The 15,524-nt window shown below is 55.3% G+C and overlaps 1 protein-coding gene across 1 annotated transcript; it reads left to right on the top strand.

Annotated features, from left to right (window-relative positions):
- Positions 1 to 2,901: 2,901 nt before the first annotated feature.
- Positions 2,902 to 8,935, top strand: LOC117007301 (Krueppel-like factor 15). The gene is made up of 5 exons (XM_033080330.1): positions 2,902 to 2,951; positions 5,487 to 5,862; positions 5,898 to 5,904; positions 6,032 to 6,518; positions 8,567 to 8,935. Exons 2-5 carry the CDS (start codon positions 5,536 to 5,538, stop codon positions 8,742 to 8,744), a joined length of 999 nt encoding a protein of 332 aa, XP_032936221.1. The 5' UTR covers positions 2,902 to 2,951; positions 5,487 to 5,535; the 3' UTR covers positions 8,745 to 8,935.
- The last annotated feature ends 6,589 nt before the right edge of the window (positions 8,936 to 15,524 follow it).

The raw sequence follows: 15,524 nt of genomic DNA on the forward strand, positions 1-15,524 counted from the left end.
ATCACGTGAAAGACCAACAATGGATGTTCTAGTCCGGGTTAGAGCATCCCTTAGCTGCTGTTACTGATATTCCCCGTGTGAGCACAGAATTCCTCCAGGATTGGGTCCTGTCTGGCCACAGGTTTGGGTATGAGCTCCTCAGAGCTGGCGAGCAGGAGCTTTTCTCTTGCAGGTGTGAGGTGAATCCCTTCCTCACAGGTGGATCCTTTCCTCTGTGGAGCTGGGAATGTGCAGGAGGGAGAGCTGTGGTGTAATTGTTGTGAATCCCTGGGATAGGGAAGGACTGGGGGGGATGGATGGATGGATGGATGCTGGTTTTCCTTTTCGAGGTCACATCCTGCCCTGTGTTTTATTTATTCGGTAGAGTGAATATTTTGTATACAGCGCGAGAGGAAGGCTTTTATTATAAATTTTTATGGAGGGGGAAAAAAAAAAAGGAGGGGGGGAAATAAAAAGATTAAAAATGTGGAAAAAGGGAAAAATGCCTGAGGTGGCCACGAGGGGGCGCCAGCGCCGCGCGGGGAGGGGGCGTGGCCAAAGACTGGTGGGCGCGGCCAATGAATGATTGACAGGTGAAATGGCCAATGAGAGTTATGCTTCAGGGGCGTGGCCAATCAATGATTGACGTGCGGTATGGACAATGAGAGGTGTGCTTCAGGGGCGTGGCCAAGGAATGATTGACAGGCACGGCCAATAATGGAATGTATGCTTCGGGGGCGTGGCCAAGGAATGATTGATGGGGTGCATGGCCAATAATGAGAGGTGTGGTTTGGGGGCGTGGCCAAGGAATGATTGACATAGGACATGGAAAAATTAGATGTATGGTTCGGGGGCGTGGTCAGGGAATGACGGACGTGGGTGGGGCGTGGTCAATGAATGAGGGGTGGGGTTGAGAGCGTGGGCGTGGCCGAGGGGCGTGGCCTGGGTGTCGCTTTTGGGAGGGGGACAGGCGGGAGCAGGGTGAGGGGCGGGGCTTTAAATGGGGAGGAGTCAATGGGGCGGGGATTGGGGCGTGGCCAGGGACAAAGGGTGGGGTAAAGGACAGGGTGGGGACATGGGCGGGGTCAGTGCTTTATGGGTGGGGACATGGGCGGGGAAATCGGCAGCGTGGGCGTGGCCAGGAGGGCCGCAGGTTGCAATGTCCCCGGTCCGAGTGCCACCGGTGTCCCCAGGACAGGGACGGGCCCGTGGAGCCGCACAGACGCTCCTTTTTCCCCCCAAAAGCTCCGAGCTCATTTTTACCCAAAAAGCCCTTTTTTCCCCCCCAAAAGCTCCAATCCCTCTGCCCCCCGAGCAGGAGCCACTCCCGGCTGTTATCCCCAGGAATTTTGTGGCCCTGTGATCGAACCTGAGGATTCTGAGGAGCTGAGACCTTCCCACCCCCTGCACGGCCATAAATAAGTATTATTAATTATTATCAATACTTCTCTGATGTTGTTATCAGCAGTAACGTTAAGCATTGTGACACGGGGTCAGTGACACAGCAGCACTCGGGGAACAGCCGGGTTTTTGTGCACTTTCAGTGTTGGGGTTTATTTATTGTTCATTTTGTTTCGATTTTTATATATTGGAAACCTTCCCCTAGCCCAGGTGTTTTGTTCAGTCCCAAAATCTCACGTTTTCTCCCCGAGCAGAGGAGCTTGGTGAGGTTTGGTGGGGCTCTGCCCAAAGCCACCCTCGGGGACCCCAAAACCACCCTCGGGGACCCCAAAGGACAAGGACAGACGTCACCCTTGTCCCACCTGCAGCATCCGAGCGCTCCGGCTCTGCCCCCAACCCTCCGCACACCTGGATCCACCTGGATCCACCTGGGTTCCAGCGGCCCCCGCCACCTGCCGGGACTCGCCTCCTTTTCCTGGAACGCTGGAGAAGACCTGGAGCTGTTCCAGGGTAAAAGAGCAGCGAGAGGAAACAGCGGCGGGGTCGAGGGGTCTCCTCCGGGAGCTGCTCCGGGACCGAGCCGGGAGGGGCTCCGGGATTGTCCCGGCTCGGTGCTGCCGTGCCAATGGGATCGAACCGGGACAATCCCGGCTCTGTGCAGCCGTGCCAATGGGATCGGCGGCTGGGACCGACCCAGGATAATCCCGGGACAATCCCGGAGCCCCTCCCGGCTCGGTACTCCCGTGCCAGTGGAATCTGCGGCTAGGATGGAGCCGGGACAATCCCGGCTCGGTGCAGCCGTGCCAATGGGATCTGCAGCCAGGACTGAGCCGGGACAATGCCGAGACAATCCCGGAGCCCCTCCTGGCTCGGTGCTGCCGTGCCAATGGGATCGAGCCGGGACAATCCCGGGACACTCCCGGAGCCCCTCCCGGCTCGGTACACCCGTGCCAATGGGATCGGCGGCCGGGACCGAGCCGGGACAATCCCGGAGCCCTTCCCGGCTCGGTACACCCGTGCCAATGGGATCTGCAGCCCGGACCGAGCCGGGACTGAGCCGGGACAATCTCCTAGCCCCTCCCGGCTCGGTACTCCCGTGCCAATGGGATCTGCAGCCGGGACTGAACCGGGACAATCCCGGGACACTCCCGGAGCCCCTCCCGGCTCGGTACACCCGTGCCAATGGGATCTGCAGCCCGGGACCGAGCTGGGACAATCCCGGGACAATCCCGGAGCCCCTCCTGGATCAGTACTGCCATGCCAATGGGATCTGCAGCGCGGACCGAGCCGGGACAATCCCGGGACAATCTCCTAGCCCCTCCCGGCTCGGTATTCCCGTGCCAATGGGATCTGCAGCCCGGACCGAGCCGGGACAATCCCGGAGCCCCTCCCGGCTCGGTACTGCCGTGCCAATGGGATCTGCAGCCGGGACAATCCCGGGACAAACCCGGAGCCCCTCCCGGCTCGGTACACCCGTGCCAATGGGATCTGCAGCCCGGACCGAGCCCGGGGCGGGGCGCGCCCGGAGCCGCCCCCGGTGGAGCCGCGGGAGCCGCGGGCAGCGGAGCGGGGTAAGGGGCGAGGGGGGAGGGGGGGTCCCGCTGGCACCGGGCTCAGGGGGGTTCGCAGCACCGGGCTCGGTGTCCCCGGAGCTCGCCCCGGCTCCTGCCGGGCTGGGGGTGCGCTGGAGCCGGAGCCTCGCTCGTCCTCGGGCATCGCTTTGGGATCCAGGATCGGCCACGCTGCCTGGGGCTGTGTGATTTGTCCCCCAAATCTCGGCCAGCCCCGGCTGTGCCCGGCCCCCGAGGCTGTTCCAGGTGCTCGTGGGCATTGCTGGGTGACAGCCGGAGCCCTGACCCTCGGCTGCGATCCCAGCCGCGCTCTCTTGGCTGACCTTGGGCCGGGCTCGCTCTCCCGTGCTGGGGCTGCACATGTCCCGGGCTGGGCAGAAGTGCAGCCACAGAAACGCAAAGGGAGGCTGGGGAAGGACGCTGTCCGTGCAGGGAGGGACAGAGCCAGGTGCCTTTGGGGTGACAGCGCTGGTGGCACTTTGCAAAAACGCCTTGGATTGCCAGGGCAGGGACACACGTGTGGCAGGTGCCATGCAATGTGCCACCAGGTGACACCGTGTCCCACAGCGCTGGGACATCACCACTGCCTCAAATGGGATGGGAAGGGAGGAGCAGAGCACTCCAAGAGCTCCCCGAGGCTGCCCTGCTCAGATCTCTGAGTCCTGAGCCAGCAGCTCAACCTCTGCACCCTCCTGTCCCCGGGCTGGGCTTTTATTGCTGCTGTCAGCTCAGCAGGGTTGTGCTCCATGAGGGGTTTGGGGTTTAGGGTTTAGTTCAGCTCTCCTGGGGATGCTGGAGGGATGGAGATCCCCAAGCTGCTCTGGAAAATCAGATTTTAGGACACTGGGAGAGGTAAACAGGAGCCTTTGGTAGCCAGAGGGGGGAGGCTTTCCCTGCAGAAAGAGGAGATGGAGAAGAAAAGGCAGAAGATCCTAAAACTGGAGTGGAGGATGGAGTGGAACTGCCTGGAAGAGTTTGTTCAGAGCACAGATTTGGGCTGTGATGAAAATTGGAAGCCTGGAGGCTGAGACTGGCCTGAAGCTGCTCACCTCTGGTGTGAGCAGTGACAGTGACAGTCCCTGCTCGCTGTGACTTGGTGCAGAGCTGTGCTGGACACACTGGGAGTGCCAAGGCAGGTTTGGAACAACGTGGGGGTTATTTTCCAGGGAGAAGGGCATTTATATGGCATCCAGGGTGCTCAGAAATTCCCTCTCGGGACCCTGAGGAGCTCTGATAACAAGGACTGGCTGGACTGGTTTGCAGCTCCACAGAAATCTCATGGAAAAGGTTCTCAAGGGACTTGGACAAAGGTTTCCTTTCCCCTGGAAACAATTTCTGCATTAAATCCAAACAGATCCCGGTGCCTGGGGTGGTTTGGTGATCCAGACAGGATGGGGACAGGGACAGGGACAGTGTGGGGCTGCTCTGGGGGTCCTTGGGCTCCTCCCTGCCAGCCCCTGAGCCCAGCAGGGTCTGTGACAGCCCCCAATGACCCCCCTGAGCCTGTGACAGTCCCCAGTGACCCCTGAGCCCCAGCAGGGTCTGTGACAGTCCCCAGTGACCCCAGCAGGGTCTGTGACAGCCCCCAGTGACCCCTGAGCCCCAGCAGGGTCTGTGACAGTCCCCAGTGACCCCTGAGCCCCAGCAGGGTCTGTGACAGCCCCCAGTGACCCCTGAGCCCCAGCAGGGTCTGACAGTCCCCAGTGACCCCAGCAGGGTCTGTGACAGTCCCCAGTGACCCCAGCAGGGTCTGTGACAGCCCCCAGTGACCCCAGCAGGGTCTGTGACAGCCCCCAGTGACCCCAGCAGGGTCTGTGACAGCCCCCAGTGACCCCAGCAGGGTCTGACAGTCCCCAGTGACCCCTGAGCCTCAGCAGGGTCTGTGACAGTCCCCAGTGACCCCAGCAGGGTCTGTGACAGTCCCCAGTGACCCCTGAGCCCCAGCAGGGTCTGTGACAGCCCCAGTGACCCCAGCAGGGTCTGTGACAGCCCCAGTGTCCCCAGCAGCAGCACTCGGAGCTGTCTGGGTCTCACCTGGCCAGGTGAGGCTTTAACCCAGCCCTGTGTCTGTCAGGGCCTGGCCCTGCCCTCATCTGCACTTTCAGAAGCCACAGCAGCCTCTGCTGGATCTCAATTAACTCCTGGCTAATCAGGACTCATCCCCTGCTCCAGCCAGAGCTGCCCTCCAGCGTGGGTGGCACAGGGAGGGATGAATTCACAGAATTCACAGAATTCACAGAAGGGTTTCTTTGTGTGATTTTACCTCCATCAATGCTATGAACAAGTTCATAAGTTTTAGCTTTTCATGTTAAGCTTTGCCCTGTTCTGATTGTTGATTGATGTTTTTGCTTCTGGGGGGAATCTGCCTCTCTGCTGGCAGCCAGCAGAGGAAAATGGTCAGCCCATGTTTTTTCAGCAGCAGACTCTTTAAAAACAAAGGCTGCTGCCAGGTTCTGCTGTTTTCTCTCGGGTGCACAGCCCGGCTTTGTGAAAAGGTTGAGGTTTGGAAATAACCTCGGTGCTGTTCCCTTGCAGATGAACGGAGACTTCCCCAGCTGAGCTCTCCCGAGCCAAGAGGCACCAAATGGTCTCTGTGAGCTGCCAGGACCTGCTGCCCTCCCTGCAGTGCAGGATGCCACCGTCCCTCCTGCCAGGACACGCGGCTGACAGGACATGTGGCCACCCCCAGGGCTCTGGCCGTGTCCTGGCGGGCAGCACTGACCCTGCTGAGCCTGTCCTGCTGCCCAGTGCCAAGCTGGAGCCTCCCAAAGCCCAGCTTATCGAGGCTCAGCTCAGGCTGCCCGACTTCTGCCTCTCGCAGGACTTCATCCCCACGCTGGAGGAGATCGAGGAGTTCCTCAGGGAGAAGGCAGAGCTGTGCAGGGATGGAGCAGAGCTGCCCAGGGATGGAGCAGAACTCCCCAGGGATGGAGCAGAGCTGCCCAGGGATGGAGCAGAGCTGCCCAGGGATGGAGCAGAATTCCCCAGGGATGGAGCAGAGCTGCCCAGGGATGGAGCAGAACTCCCCAGGGATGGAGAACTCCCCAGGGATGGAGCAGAACTCCCCAGGGATGGAGCAGATCCTCAGAGCAAAGCTGAGCTGGGCTCTGGGATCCCCACCGAGCCCCAAGGAGGAGGAGGACACGTCCCCAACGCTTTGGGGACAGCTGCAGTGGCTGCTGGCAGCATCCCCGTGCTGCTGCAGCTCCAGCCCCTCCCGATGGACAGCATCACCCCCCCAGCCCAGCCCGGGGGTCTCAGGGTGGCCCAGCTGCTCATCAGCCTGCAGAGCCCAAAGCTCCCCCAGCTGCAGCCCCCTGGCACCATCCCGGAGCAGAAATTCGTGCGGATCGCCCCTGTGCCGGGGGCTGGGGGGTCAGGGGATGCTCGGGGGGCTGGGGCAGCCCCCAGGGACCAGCAGGGACCCCCTGCCCTGCCCCGCAGCCACCGCTGCTCCCACCCGGGCTGTGGCAAGGTTTATTCCAAGAGTTCTCACCTCAAGGCTCATTTCCGCCGGCACACGGGGGAGAAACCGTACAGCTGTGCCTGGCCCGACTGCGGCTGGAGGTGAGTGGGGGATCCCGGGGGGGGATCTGCATTTCCAGGGAGGATCCACAGGGAAAACAAAACAAAACAAACTTCCCTCCCCAGGGAAATCAAACCAAACCAAACCAAATCAAACCTTCCCTTCCCAGGGAAATCAAACCAAACCAAATCAAACCTTCCCTCCCCAGGAAATCAAACTTTCCCTCCTCAAGGAAACCAAACCAAACCTTCCCTCCCCAGGAAAAACAAACCTTCCTTCCCCATGGACATCAAACCTTCCCTTCCCAGGGAAACCAAACCAAACCAAACCAAACCAAACCAAACCTTCCTTCCCAAGGGAAATCAAACCAAACCTTCCCTCCCCAGGGACATCAAACCTTCCCTCCCAAGGGAATCAAACCAAACCTTCCCTCCTCAAGGAAATCAAACCAAACCTTCCCTCCCCAGGGAAATCAAACCAAACCTTCCCCAGGGAAATCAAACCAAACCTTCCCTCCTCAAGGAAATCACACCAAACCTTCCCCAGGGAAATCAAACCAAACCTTCCCTCCCCAGGAAATCACACCAAACCTTCCCTCCTCAAGGAAATCAAACCAAACCTTCCCCAGGGAAATCAAACCAAACCTTCCCTCCCCAGGAAATCACACCAAACCTTCCCTCCTCAAGGAAATCAAACCTTCCCTCCCCAGGAAATCAAACCAAACCTTCCCTCCTCAAGGAAATCAAACCTTCCCTCCCCAGGGAACTCAAACCAAACCTTCCCTCCCCAGCCACACTGCTCCAGGCTGGATTTGGAGTTCCAGCAGAGCTGGCTTGTGGCTTTTGTCCACTGCCAGCCTGAGCTCTTTCCCCAAAAATCCAATTTTTTCTGTCTGGGCCTCTCCCTGCCAGAAGGTTCCAGCAAGGGAGAACCAATGGAGGAAGCAGGTGGACAGATCCTTTGAGAGTGAGGGAAAGAAATCCAGACCTCAGGGGGTGAATTCTTTCCCATTTCCAAATCCTTGCAGGGGATGATCTCAGGAGCTGGGGGTGCCTCCTCTGGAGGCTGTGGGGTTGATCCAGGAGACTGTGGGGTGACCCAGGAGGGTGTGGGGTGATCATGAGGTGTAGGGTTGATCCAGGAGGGTGTGGGGTGACCCAGGAAGGTGTGGAGTGACCCAGGAGCCTGTGGGGTGACCTTGGGGTGTAGGGTTGATCGAGGAGACTGTGGGGTGACCCAGGAGGCTGTGGCAGGGACTGATGTGAGCCTGTAGTAGGCACAGATGTGAGGCTGTGGCAGGGACAGAAGTGAGGCCATGGCACAGGAACAGATGTGAGGCTGTGGCAGGGACAGATGTCAGGCTGTGAAGTGATCCAGAAGGGTGTGGGGTGAACCAAGAAGCTGTAGGGTGATCCAAGAGGCCATGGCAGGCACAGAAATGAGGCCATGGCAGGGACAGATGTGAGCCTATGGGGTGACCCAGGAAGGTGTGGAGTGACCCAGGAGCCTGTGGCAGGGACAGAAGTGAGGCAGTAGCAGGGACAGATGTGAGGCTGTGGGGTGACCCAGGAGAGTGTGGGATGATGATGAGATGTAGGGTTGATCCAGGAGGCTGAGGGGTGACCCAGGAAGGTGTGGAGTGACCCAGGAGGCTGTGGCAGGGACAGATGTGAGGCCATGCAGGGACAGAAGTGAGACCATGGCACAGGGACAGATGTGAGACCATGGCAGGGACAGATGTGAGGCTGTGGGGTGACCCAGGAAGGTGTGGAGTGACCCAGGAGGCTGTGGCAGGCATGGATGTGAGGCCATGGCACAGGGACAGATGTGAGGCAGTAGCAGGGACAGATGTGAGGCTGTGGGGTGACCCAGGAGGTTGTGGGGTGACCCAGAAGGCCATGGCACAGGGACAGAGCTGAGGCCATGGCACAGGGACAGATGTGAGGCTGTGGGGTGACCCAGGAGGCTGTGGCAGGGACAGATGCCAGCCTGTGGCATGCACAGATATCACCCTGCCCCGTGCCAGGTCCCTGTGTCCCCTGGCCAGCCTGGCAGCAGGGCTGTGTCCCCAATCCCCTCTCTCCCGCAGGTTCTCCCGCTCGGACGAGCTGTCCCGCCACAAGCGCTCCCACTCCGGGCTCAAGCCCTACCAGTGCCCAGCCTGTCAGAAGAGCTTTGCCCGCAGTGACCACTTGGCCAAGCACCTGAAGATCCACCGGGGCCAGCCCTGCAGCCCACGGACACTCCCAGGGGGCAGCAGGAGTTGATTCATCCCCGAGGAGGGGGAATCTCCTGAGCGAGGACGGGAGGATTTGTTGTCCCATTTTTCCAGGTTGTTTCTGGCCCTGCTGTTCCTCTCTGAAATACACGTGGTGGAAATCAGCCTGGATTTGGGGTGTGTGGAGAGCTGTCAAACAGGGATCAGGAGTTTTAGAATCCCAGAATGGTTTGGGTTGGGAGGGAGCTCAAAGCTCATCCCATGGGCAGGGACACCTCCCACCATCCCAGGCTGCTCCAACCTCAACCTTGGACACTTCCAGGGATCCAGGGGCAGCCACAGCTGCTCTGGGAATTCCATCCCAGCCTCTCCCCGCCCTCCCAGCCAGGAATTCCTTCCCAAAATCCCATCCCTCCGTGCCCTCTGGCACTGGGAACCATTCCCTGTGTGCGTCCCTGCTGGAATGGGGATGGATGGGGATCTGTGCTGTGCAGCTGTGGGGCCTGAAGCAGACATTGCCACCTTCCAGTGTGGCTGATGTGTTGGTTCTGTCCCTAAATCTGCTTTTTTGTTGTTGTTGTTGTTGTTGTTGTTGTTGTTGGTTTTGTCCCTAAATCTGCTTTTTAATTTTTTTTTTGTTGGTTTTGTCCCTAAATCTGCTTTTTTTTATTTTTTTATTTTTTTTTGTGCTGGCCCTGGACACCGCGGTGTCCTCTGCGTGCTCTACAGTGAGAGGGACAGGATTTTGGAGAGCAGGAGAGCAGGAATCAGCACCAGCACAGCCCTTCCCAGCCCAGAAGGACATTTCTGTGAGAGCCCTGGAGCAGCTGAGAGCTCGTGCCCGGGCAGCAGAGCAGCTCCAGGCTGCTGACGTGCTCCTCCTGTTTGCCTTCTGGTTAATTAAAGGCCAGCTCCTCTCTGCAGCGCCAACTCCCCGAGCTCTGCAAACATCTGGGAGGGAAGCACAAACACAGCAGCAGCGTCAGGAGCTGCAGCAGGACCGGCTGTCCCTTCCACGTGGCTGTGCCAGGCTGGATTTTGGTGCCTGCAGGGTCTGGGCTGGGCTGTGCCCGTGCCCTGGGATTGATGCCCCGATGCCCTGGCAGGGCACAGCTCCACGTGCTGCCCTTGAGCGTGCTGAGCTGGGCTTGAGTTGTGCCCAGAACAGGTTTGGGCAGCACAGGTGGTTCCCTGCTCTCTGCAGATGGGTTTGAGGATGGGAAAAGCTGAGGGGTGAGGATGGAGGTGGGTGAGACACCAAACTCCTGGTGGGGAATGCTCTGGTGATGGTGTCGTGGGGCTGGAGGTGTTGGTGTCCCAGCTTCAGGGAAAGAGCAGCAAGGCAGCTGAAAACCCTTCATTTATTTTGTTCTGGATTATTTAGGGATGCTCAGGCTGGCTCTGAAGGAGCTGAGATGGACAGGGCAGGGCATTCCCAGCACTGAGGGTTCATCACCCCACCATGTCCTGGTTTCTCCTGCAGTTTGTCACTCCAGGGGCCACAGCCCAGCCTGGCACCTGCTGCTGGACAAGCACTGAAGAGAATTTAGAGGAATTTTTTCCCCCTTACAAAAATTCCTCTAAAAGTCCAAACTGTCAGTGCACAAACACTGAGGAGAAATGTATTTATTTAAAGCTGGTTTGGGGTTTGGATCCTGCCTTGTGGGAAGAGCAGCTGAAGGATGGCTCCTGGCCCTGGAGAGCCCTCAGTGTGATTCCCAAAAACCACCTGCATCCCCAGCAGGGTTTGGGACAGGAACAGCTGCAGTTTCACAGCTCTCCTTCAGCTCCAGGCTCCCCCTGAGGTCTGGCAGGGCTGGGTGCTGGATCCTGGCCTGAGCTGCTCCATCCTGAGCTCCTGGGCTGGGGCTTTGTGCAGGTGGAGCTGTGAGAGCCCTGCAGGGCTGGGACAGCTGCTGGGGAGGGCAGCTGGAATTCCCAAGGATTTCCCAAGGATTTCCTGGAGAGCTGAGCTGCCCTGGGAGCTCTCCCTGTGTGCTGTGGGTGCTCCAGTGCTGCCCTGGCCTGGCCAGGTGTGAGCAGGTGTGAGCAGATATGACCAGGTGTGGCCAGGTATGACCAGATGTGACCAGGTGTGGCCAGATGTGACCAGATGTGACCAGATATGACCAGCTGTGGTCAGATGTGTCCAGGTGTGAGCAGATATGACCAGGTGTGACCAGGTGTGACCAGATGTGACCAGATATGACCAGGTGTGGCCAGGTATGAACAGATGTGACCAGGTGTGAGCAGATATGACTAGGTGTGACCAGCTATGACCAGGTGTGACCAGATATGTCCAGCTGTGAGCAGCCAGGTCTCCCCAAAGCCCATTTTGGGCTGCCCTTTGTTGCAGTGGTTTTTAGCCTGGCTCAGGGCTCTCTCCGTGCCCTCTTTGCTGTGCCCACGTGCCAGCCTGACTCACGCCCGTCTCGTGCCTTTGTCTGTCCCCCTTTGCTCTTCTCCCTCGCTCCAGACGCTCTCAGAGCACGCCCTGCTCCTCCTGGGCCTGCCCCATCCTGCCTCCCTCCTGGCAATGGGGAGATGGCAGACTTTCCAAATTCTGGAGAGAGAAGATTTGGGTTTTGTCCTCAATCCAAGGGTGAAACCTCAACCTCTCTCTGTGCTCCAGAGGGTCCAGGCTGCTCCTGGGGTGGCTCTGCTGGGTGGGACAGGGCTGGGAGTGCTGGCAGCAGGGACTGGGAGCTGCCCTGGTTTGTTTTGCCATCCACAAAGGGAGAGGAGATATTTTTATAAAATAAACCACCCTAGATCCGTATCTCTTGTGCAATGCCTGTTGGAGTCTCACCTGCTCCCCTCTGGGGTTTCAAAGGTTTGCTGAGGGCTCTGTAATTACCTCTGCTCTGCTCCACAGAAATGTTCCTGGGGGAAGCTGAGACCTGTGGCAGCAGCAGGGATGAGGCTCCCACAGCCCCGGGGTGCCAGGAGGTGACACAAGTGTCACCAGGGGAGCAGCTGGCCTTGGGGTGCTGAGAGGGAGCAGGGCCTGTGCTGGGGAGGGGAATGGCTGGAGGGGAGTGGGAAGAGTGGGAATGAGGAGTGGGAATGGAATGGCAGGAGGGGAATTAAAGGATTGGGAATGTAGTGACAGGAGTGGGAGTGGGAAGTAGAGAGAAGAGCAGGAGTGGGAATGGGAAGAATGGGAATGGCAGGAGGGGAATGAGAGGATTTGGAATGGAATGAAATGGCAGAAGTGGGAGTGGGAAGGAGTGGGAATGAGAGGAGTGGGAGTGGGAAGAGTGGGAATGGCAAAAATGGGAATGGGAAGAGTGGGAATGAGGAGTGGGAATGGCAGGAAATGAATGAGAAGAGTGAGAATGGAATGGCAGAAGTGGGAATGAGAGGAGTGGGAATGGGAAGGGGTGGGAATGAGGAGTGAGAATGGAATGGCAGGAGGGGAATTAAAGGATTGGGAATGGAATGACAGGAGTCGGAGTGGGAAGAGTGGGAGTGGGAATGGGAAGAATGGGAATGGCAGGAGGGGGAATGGGAAAAGTGGGAATGGCAGGAGGTGAATGAGAAGATTGAGAATGGAATGGCAGAAGTGGGAATGAGGAGTGGGAATGGAATGGCAGGAGGGGAATTAAAGAATTGGGAATTGAATGACAGGAATGGGAGTGGGAAGAGTGGGAGTGGGAATGGGAAGAATGAGAATGGCAGGAGGGGGAATAGAAAGAGTGGGAATGAGGAATGGGAATAGGAAGGAGTGGGAATGGGAAGAATGGGAATGGCAGGAGGTGAATGAGAAGAGTGGGAATGGAATGGCAGAAGTGGGAATGGCAGGAGTGGGACTGGAATGGCAAGACCAGGACCAGCAGGACCAGGACCAGGAATGTCAGGACCAGGAACAGCAGGACCAGGACCAGGAATGTCAGGACCAGGAACAGCAGGACCAGGACCAGCAGGACCAGGACCAGGAACGGCAGGACCAGCAGGACCAGCACCAGGACCAGCAGGACCAGGAACAGCAGGACCAGGAATGCCAGGACCAGGACCAGGACCAGCAGGACCAGGAATGCCAGGACCAGGACCAGGACCAGCAGGACCAGGACCAGCAGGACCAGGACCAGGCCCAGCAGGAGGCAGCCCCAGAGCTGCAGCCCCAGGCTGGCAGGTTGCTAAGCAGAGCTTGTGCAGATTCCTGGCAGGCAGGGGAGCTGGAGCAGGGCAGGACGTGGGAGAGCACAAAGAGAAGCTCGGGAGCTGTTGCTAAATTTGCAGCTGGGGCTGTGGGGAAAGCAGGAGCAGCAGAGCCCTCCCCAGCACGAGTGACAGCAGTGACATCCCCGGGCTGCCCACGTGCAGCTCGTGCTGGCTGCTCATCCTGCAGGATGAACCAAAGGCCACTGCAAATCCTGCCTCAAACCCCTTTGGAATCACAGCCTGAGCTGGATCAGCCATTAGGGGGTTGATTTTTTTTCTTTTTTTTCTTTTTTTCCTCCCTATTAAAGTCAGAATTGGATTTTTATTGATGATTCTCCCTTCCAGGTTTCAGTTTTACTGGGGGGAAATGCAGTTCTTGGAGGAGTTTCTGCTGCTCACAGTGGCTCAGCAGCAGAATTTGGCTCGAGGAGAAGAGAAAATCAAAACTTGAGTTTTCCTGGAGGAGCAGGGAAGGGTTTTGTGGGGATCTGAAAATCAGAGAGGGACAACTGAGAGCTGCACCAGCAGGGCCCTGTGACAGAATGTGGTGGGAAACATCTGGAGAAATTTGCAGCCCTTGGAGGAGCCTCAGGTGCCCTCTGGAATGGGGAGGAAAAGGGACAGGAGCCCTTTAGGGTCACACATCCCCCAGGAGAGGGTCCAAGCTCTCCTGGAGCCACCACTGAGCTCCAAATAACTCCAAAAATGAATTTATCCTGCCTGGAGCTGCAGGAGCTCCCACCTGAGCCTCTGCCTGGGGCTGGGAGGGCTCAGGGCACAAAATAATGAATTAATAAATTAATTAAACATCTGGCTGGGCTGGGGGGGTTCAGGGCACAAAATAATGAATTAATGAGTTAATTAAACATCTGGCTGGGCTGCTCAGCCCTGATGTTCTTTGTGCTGTTTGACCCAGGCAGCACCACAGAAAAGGTTTCTCCTTCCCTGCACAAATTTGGTTTATTTTATTTATTTATTTATTTGGTTTATTTTATTTATTTTATTTATTTATTTGGTTTCTTTTATTTATTTGGTTTATTTCATTTATTTGGTTTATTTAATTAATTTATTTATTCATTTGGTTTTATTTATTTATTTATTTATTTATTTGGTTTATTTTATTTATTTCTTTATTTTTTTGGTTTATTTTATTTGGTTTATTTTATTTATTTATTCATTTATTTGGTTTATTTATTTATTTATTTATTTATTTGGTCTATTTAATTTTGTTTATTTTATTGATTGATTGATTTATTTGATTTATTTTATTGATTTATTTGTTTTATTTTATTTAATTATATTTATTGCCCTGCTTTCCCCAGCAAACCCCCTGGGGTAAATCCTCTCGTGGTGGGAAGCAGGAGGGGGAATCAGAGCTGTAATTCCACATCCCCCAAAAAATTCTGTTTTTGTCCCTTTTTTCTCTCTGTGACTCTCCCCCAATTCCACCCAAGCACAGTTTCACACCTCTGCTATTTCAAGTTTGGAGTTGTTTGCACAAACAACAGGCTCTGAAATTAGATTTTTTTTTTTTATAAATTTAATTTTATTTTTTTTCCCTGTGTTTTCCAGCTGGGTCAGGTGAGGAGAAGCAGGGAAATTTCTCTGAGCTGTGGGGCTGAGCCTCAAAACAAATCTGGAAATTCAGAGAGAAATTCCAGCATTTCTCCTCCTCACTGGGTGCTCCCAGCTTTTCCTGAAATGAAATTCTGGGTGTTAAATTGAAATGAAATTTTGGGTGTTAAATTGAAATGAAATTTTGGGTGTTAAATGGAAATGAAATTTTGGGTGTTAAATTGAAATGAAATTTTGGATGATCTGGGCATCACCAGGTGCTGGTTGGTGAAATATTTAATTTTGGAGTTTTTATTCCATCTCTGCCTGTTGGAATTGAGTGGGGATGGAGGTTTTTGGGTTGGAATAATCCCCCTGTGCCTGCTGGGGATGCTGAATTTCCTCTCTGCCTCTTATCTGCCCTGAAAATACAATCACACCAGCTGGGAGATTTTTTTTCCTGTAGAAAAATATTCAGAAATAATTTCAGAGATCTGTGGCTTCTTGAGAGCATCACAAACACCAGAGCAGGAAAACAGAACTTTAAAAAAACGAACAAAAAATCCCCCCAAAAAACCAAAACTGTGCAAAAAAGGTTTTATTTGGCCTGGAAAATAAAAGATTTTGGGCATGGAGGGAATGCAGGGATGGAAATTGAGTTATTTCTCCTTCACCTTCCCTCAGTGTTGTGGAAAATTCCATGGGAAGTTTTTGGGGTCTTGGAGAAGTGATGATTTCCCCCATGAGGATCCCAAAACTGGGAATTGAAGCCTCAGGGAGGCCCTGGCCTGGTGAAGCTGCCCCTGCCCTTCAGGGGTGGGAATGAGATGAATTTTAAAAATTTATTTCCTTGCTTTAATTCCCCAAACCAGGCTGGAACTCTGAGATCCAACAAAGCTTTGAGTATTAAACTTTGAATATTAAACCTTGAATATTAAACCTTGAATATTAAACTTTGAATATTAAACTTTGAATATTAAACTTTGAATATTAAACTTTGAATATTAAATTTTGAATATTAAACTTTGAATATTAAAATTTGTATATTAAACTTTGAATTTTAAACTTTGAATATTAAACTTTGGATATTAAATTTTGAATTTTAAACTTC

This window comes from Catharus ustulatus, chromosome 25 (genome assembly GCF_009819885.2).
Source record: "Catharus ustulatus isolate bCatUst1 chromosome 25, bCatUst1.pri.v2, whole genome shotgun sequence".
NCBI lineage: Eukaryota > Metazoa > Chordata > Aves > Passeriformes > Turdidae > Catharus > Catharus ustulatus.

Coding starts and splice junctions, on each gene's coding strand:
- LOC117007301 (XM_033080330.1), top strand. CDS start 5,536: ATGGTCTCTGTGAGCTGCCAGGACCTGCTGCCCTCCCTGCAGTGCAGG. Junction 6,519..8,566: donor TGGCCCGACTGCGGCTGGAG/GTGAGTGGGGGA, acceptor TCTCTCCCGCAG/GTTCTCCCGCTCGGACGAGC.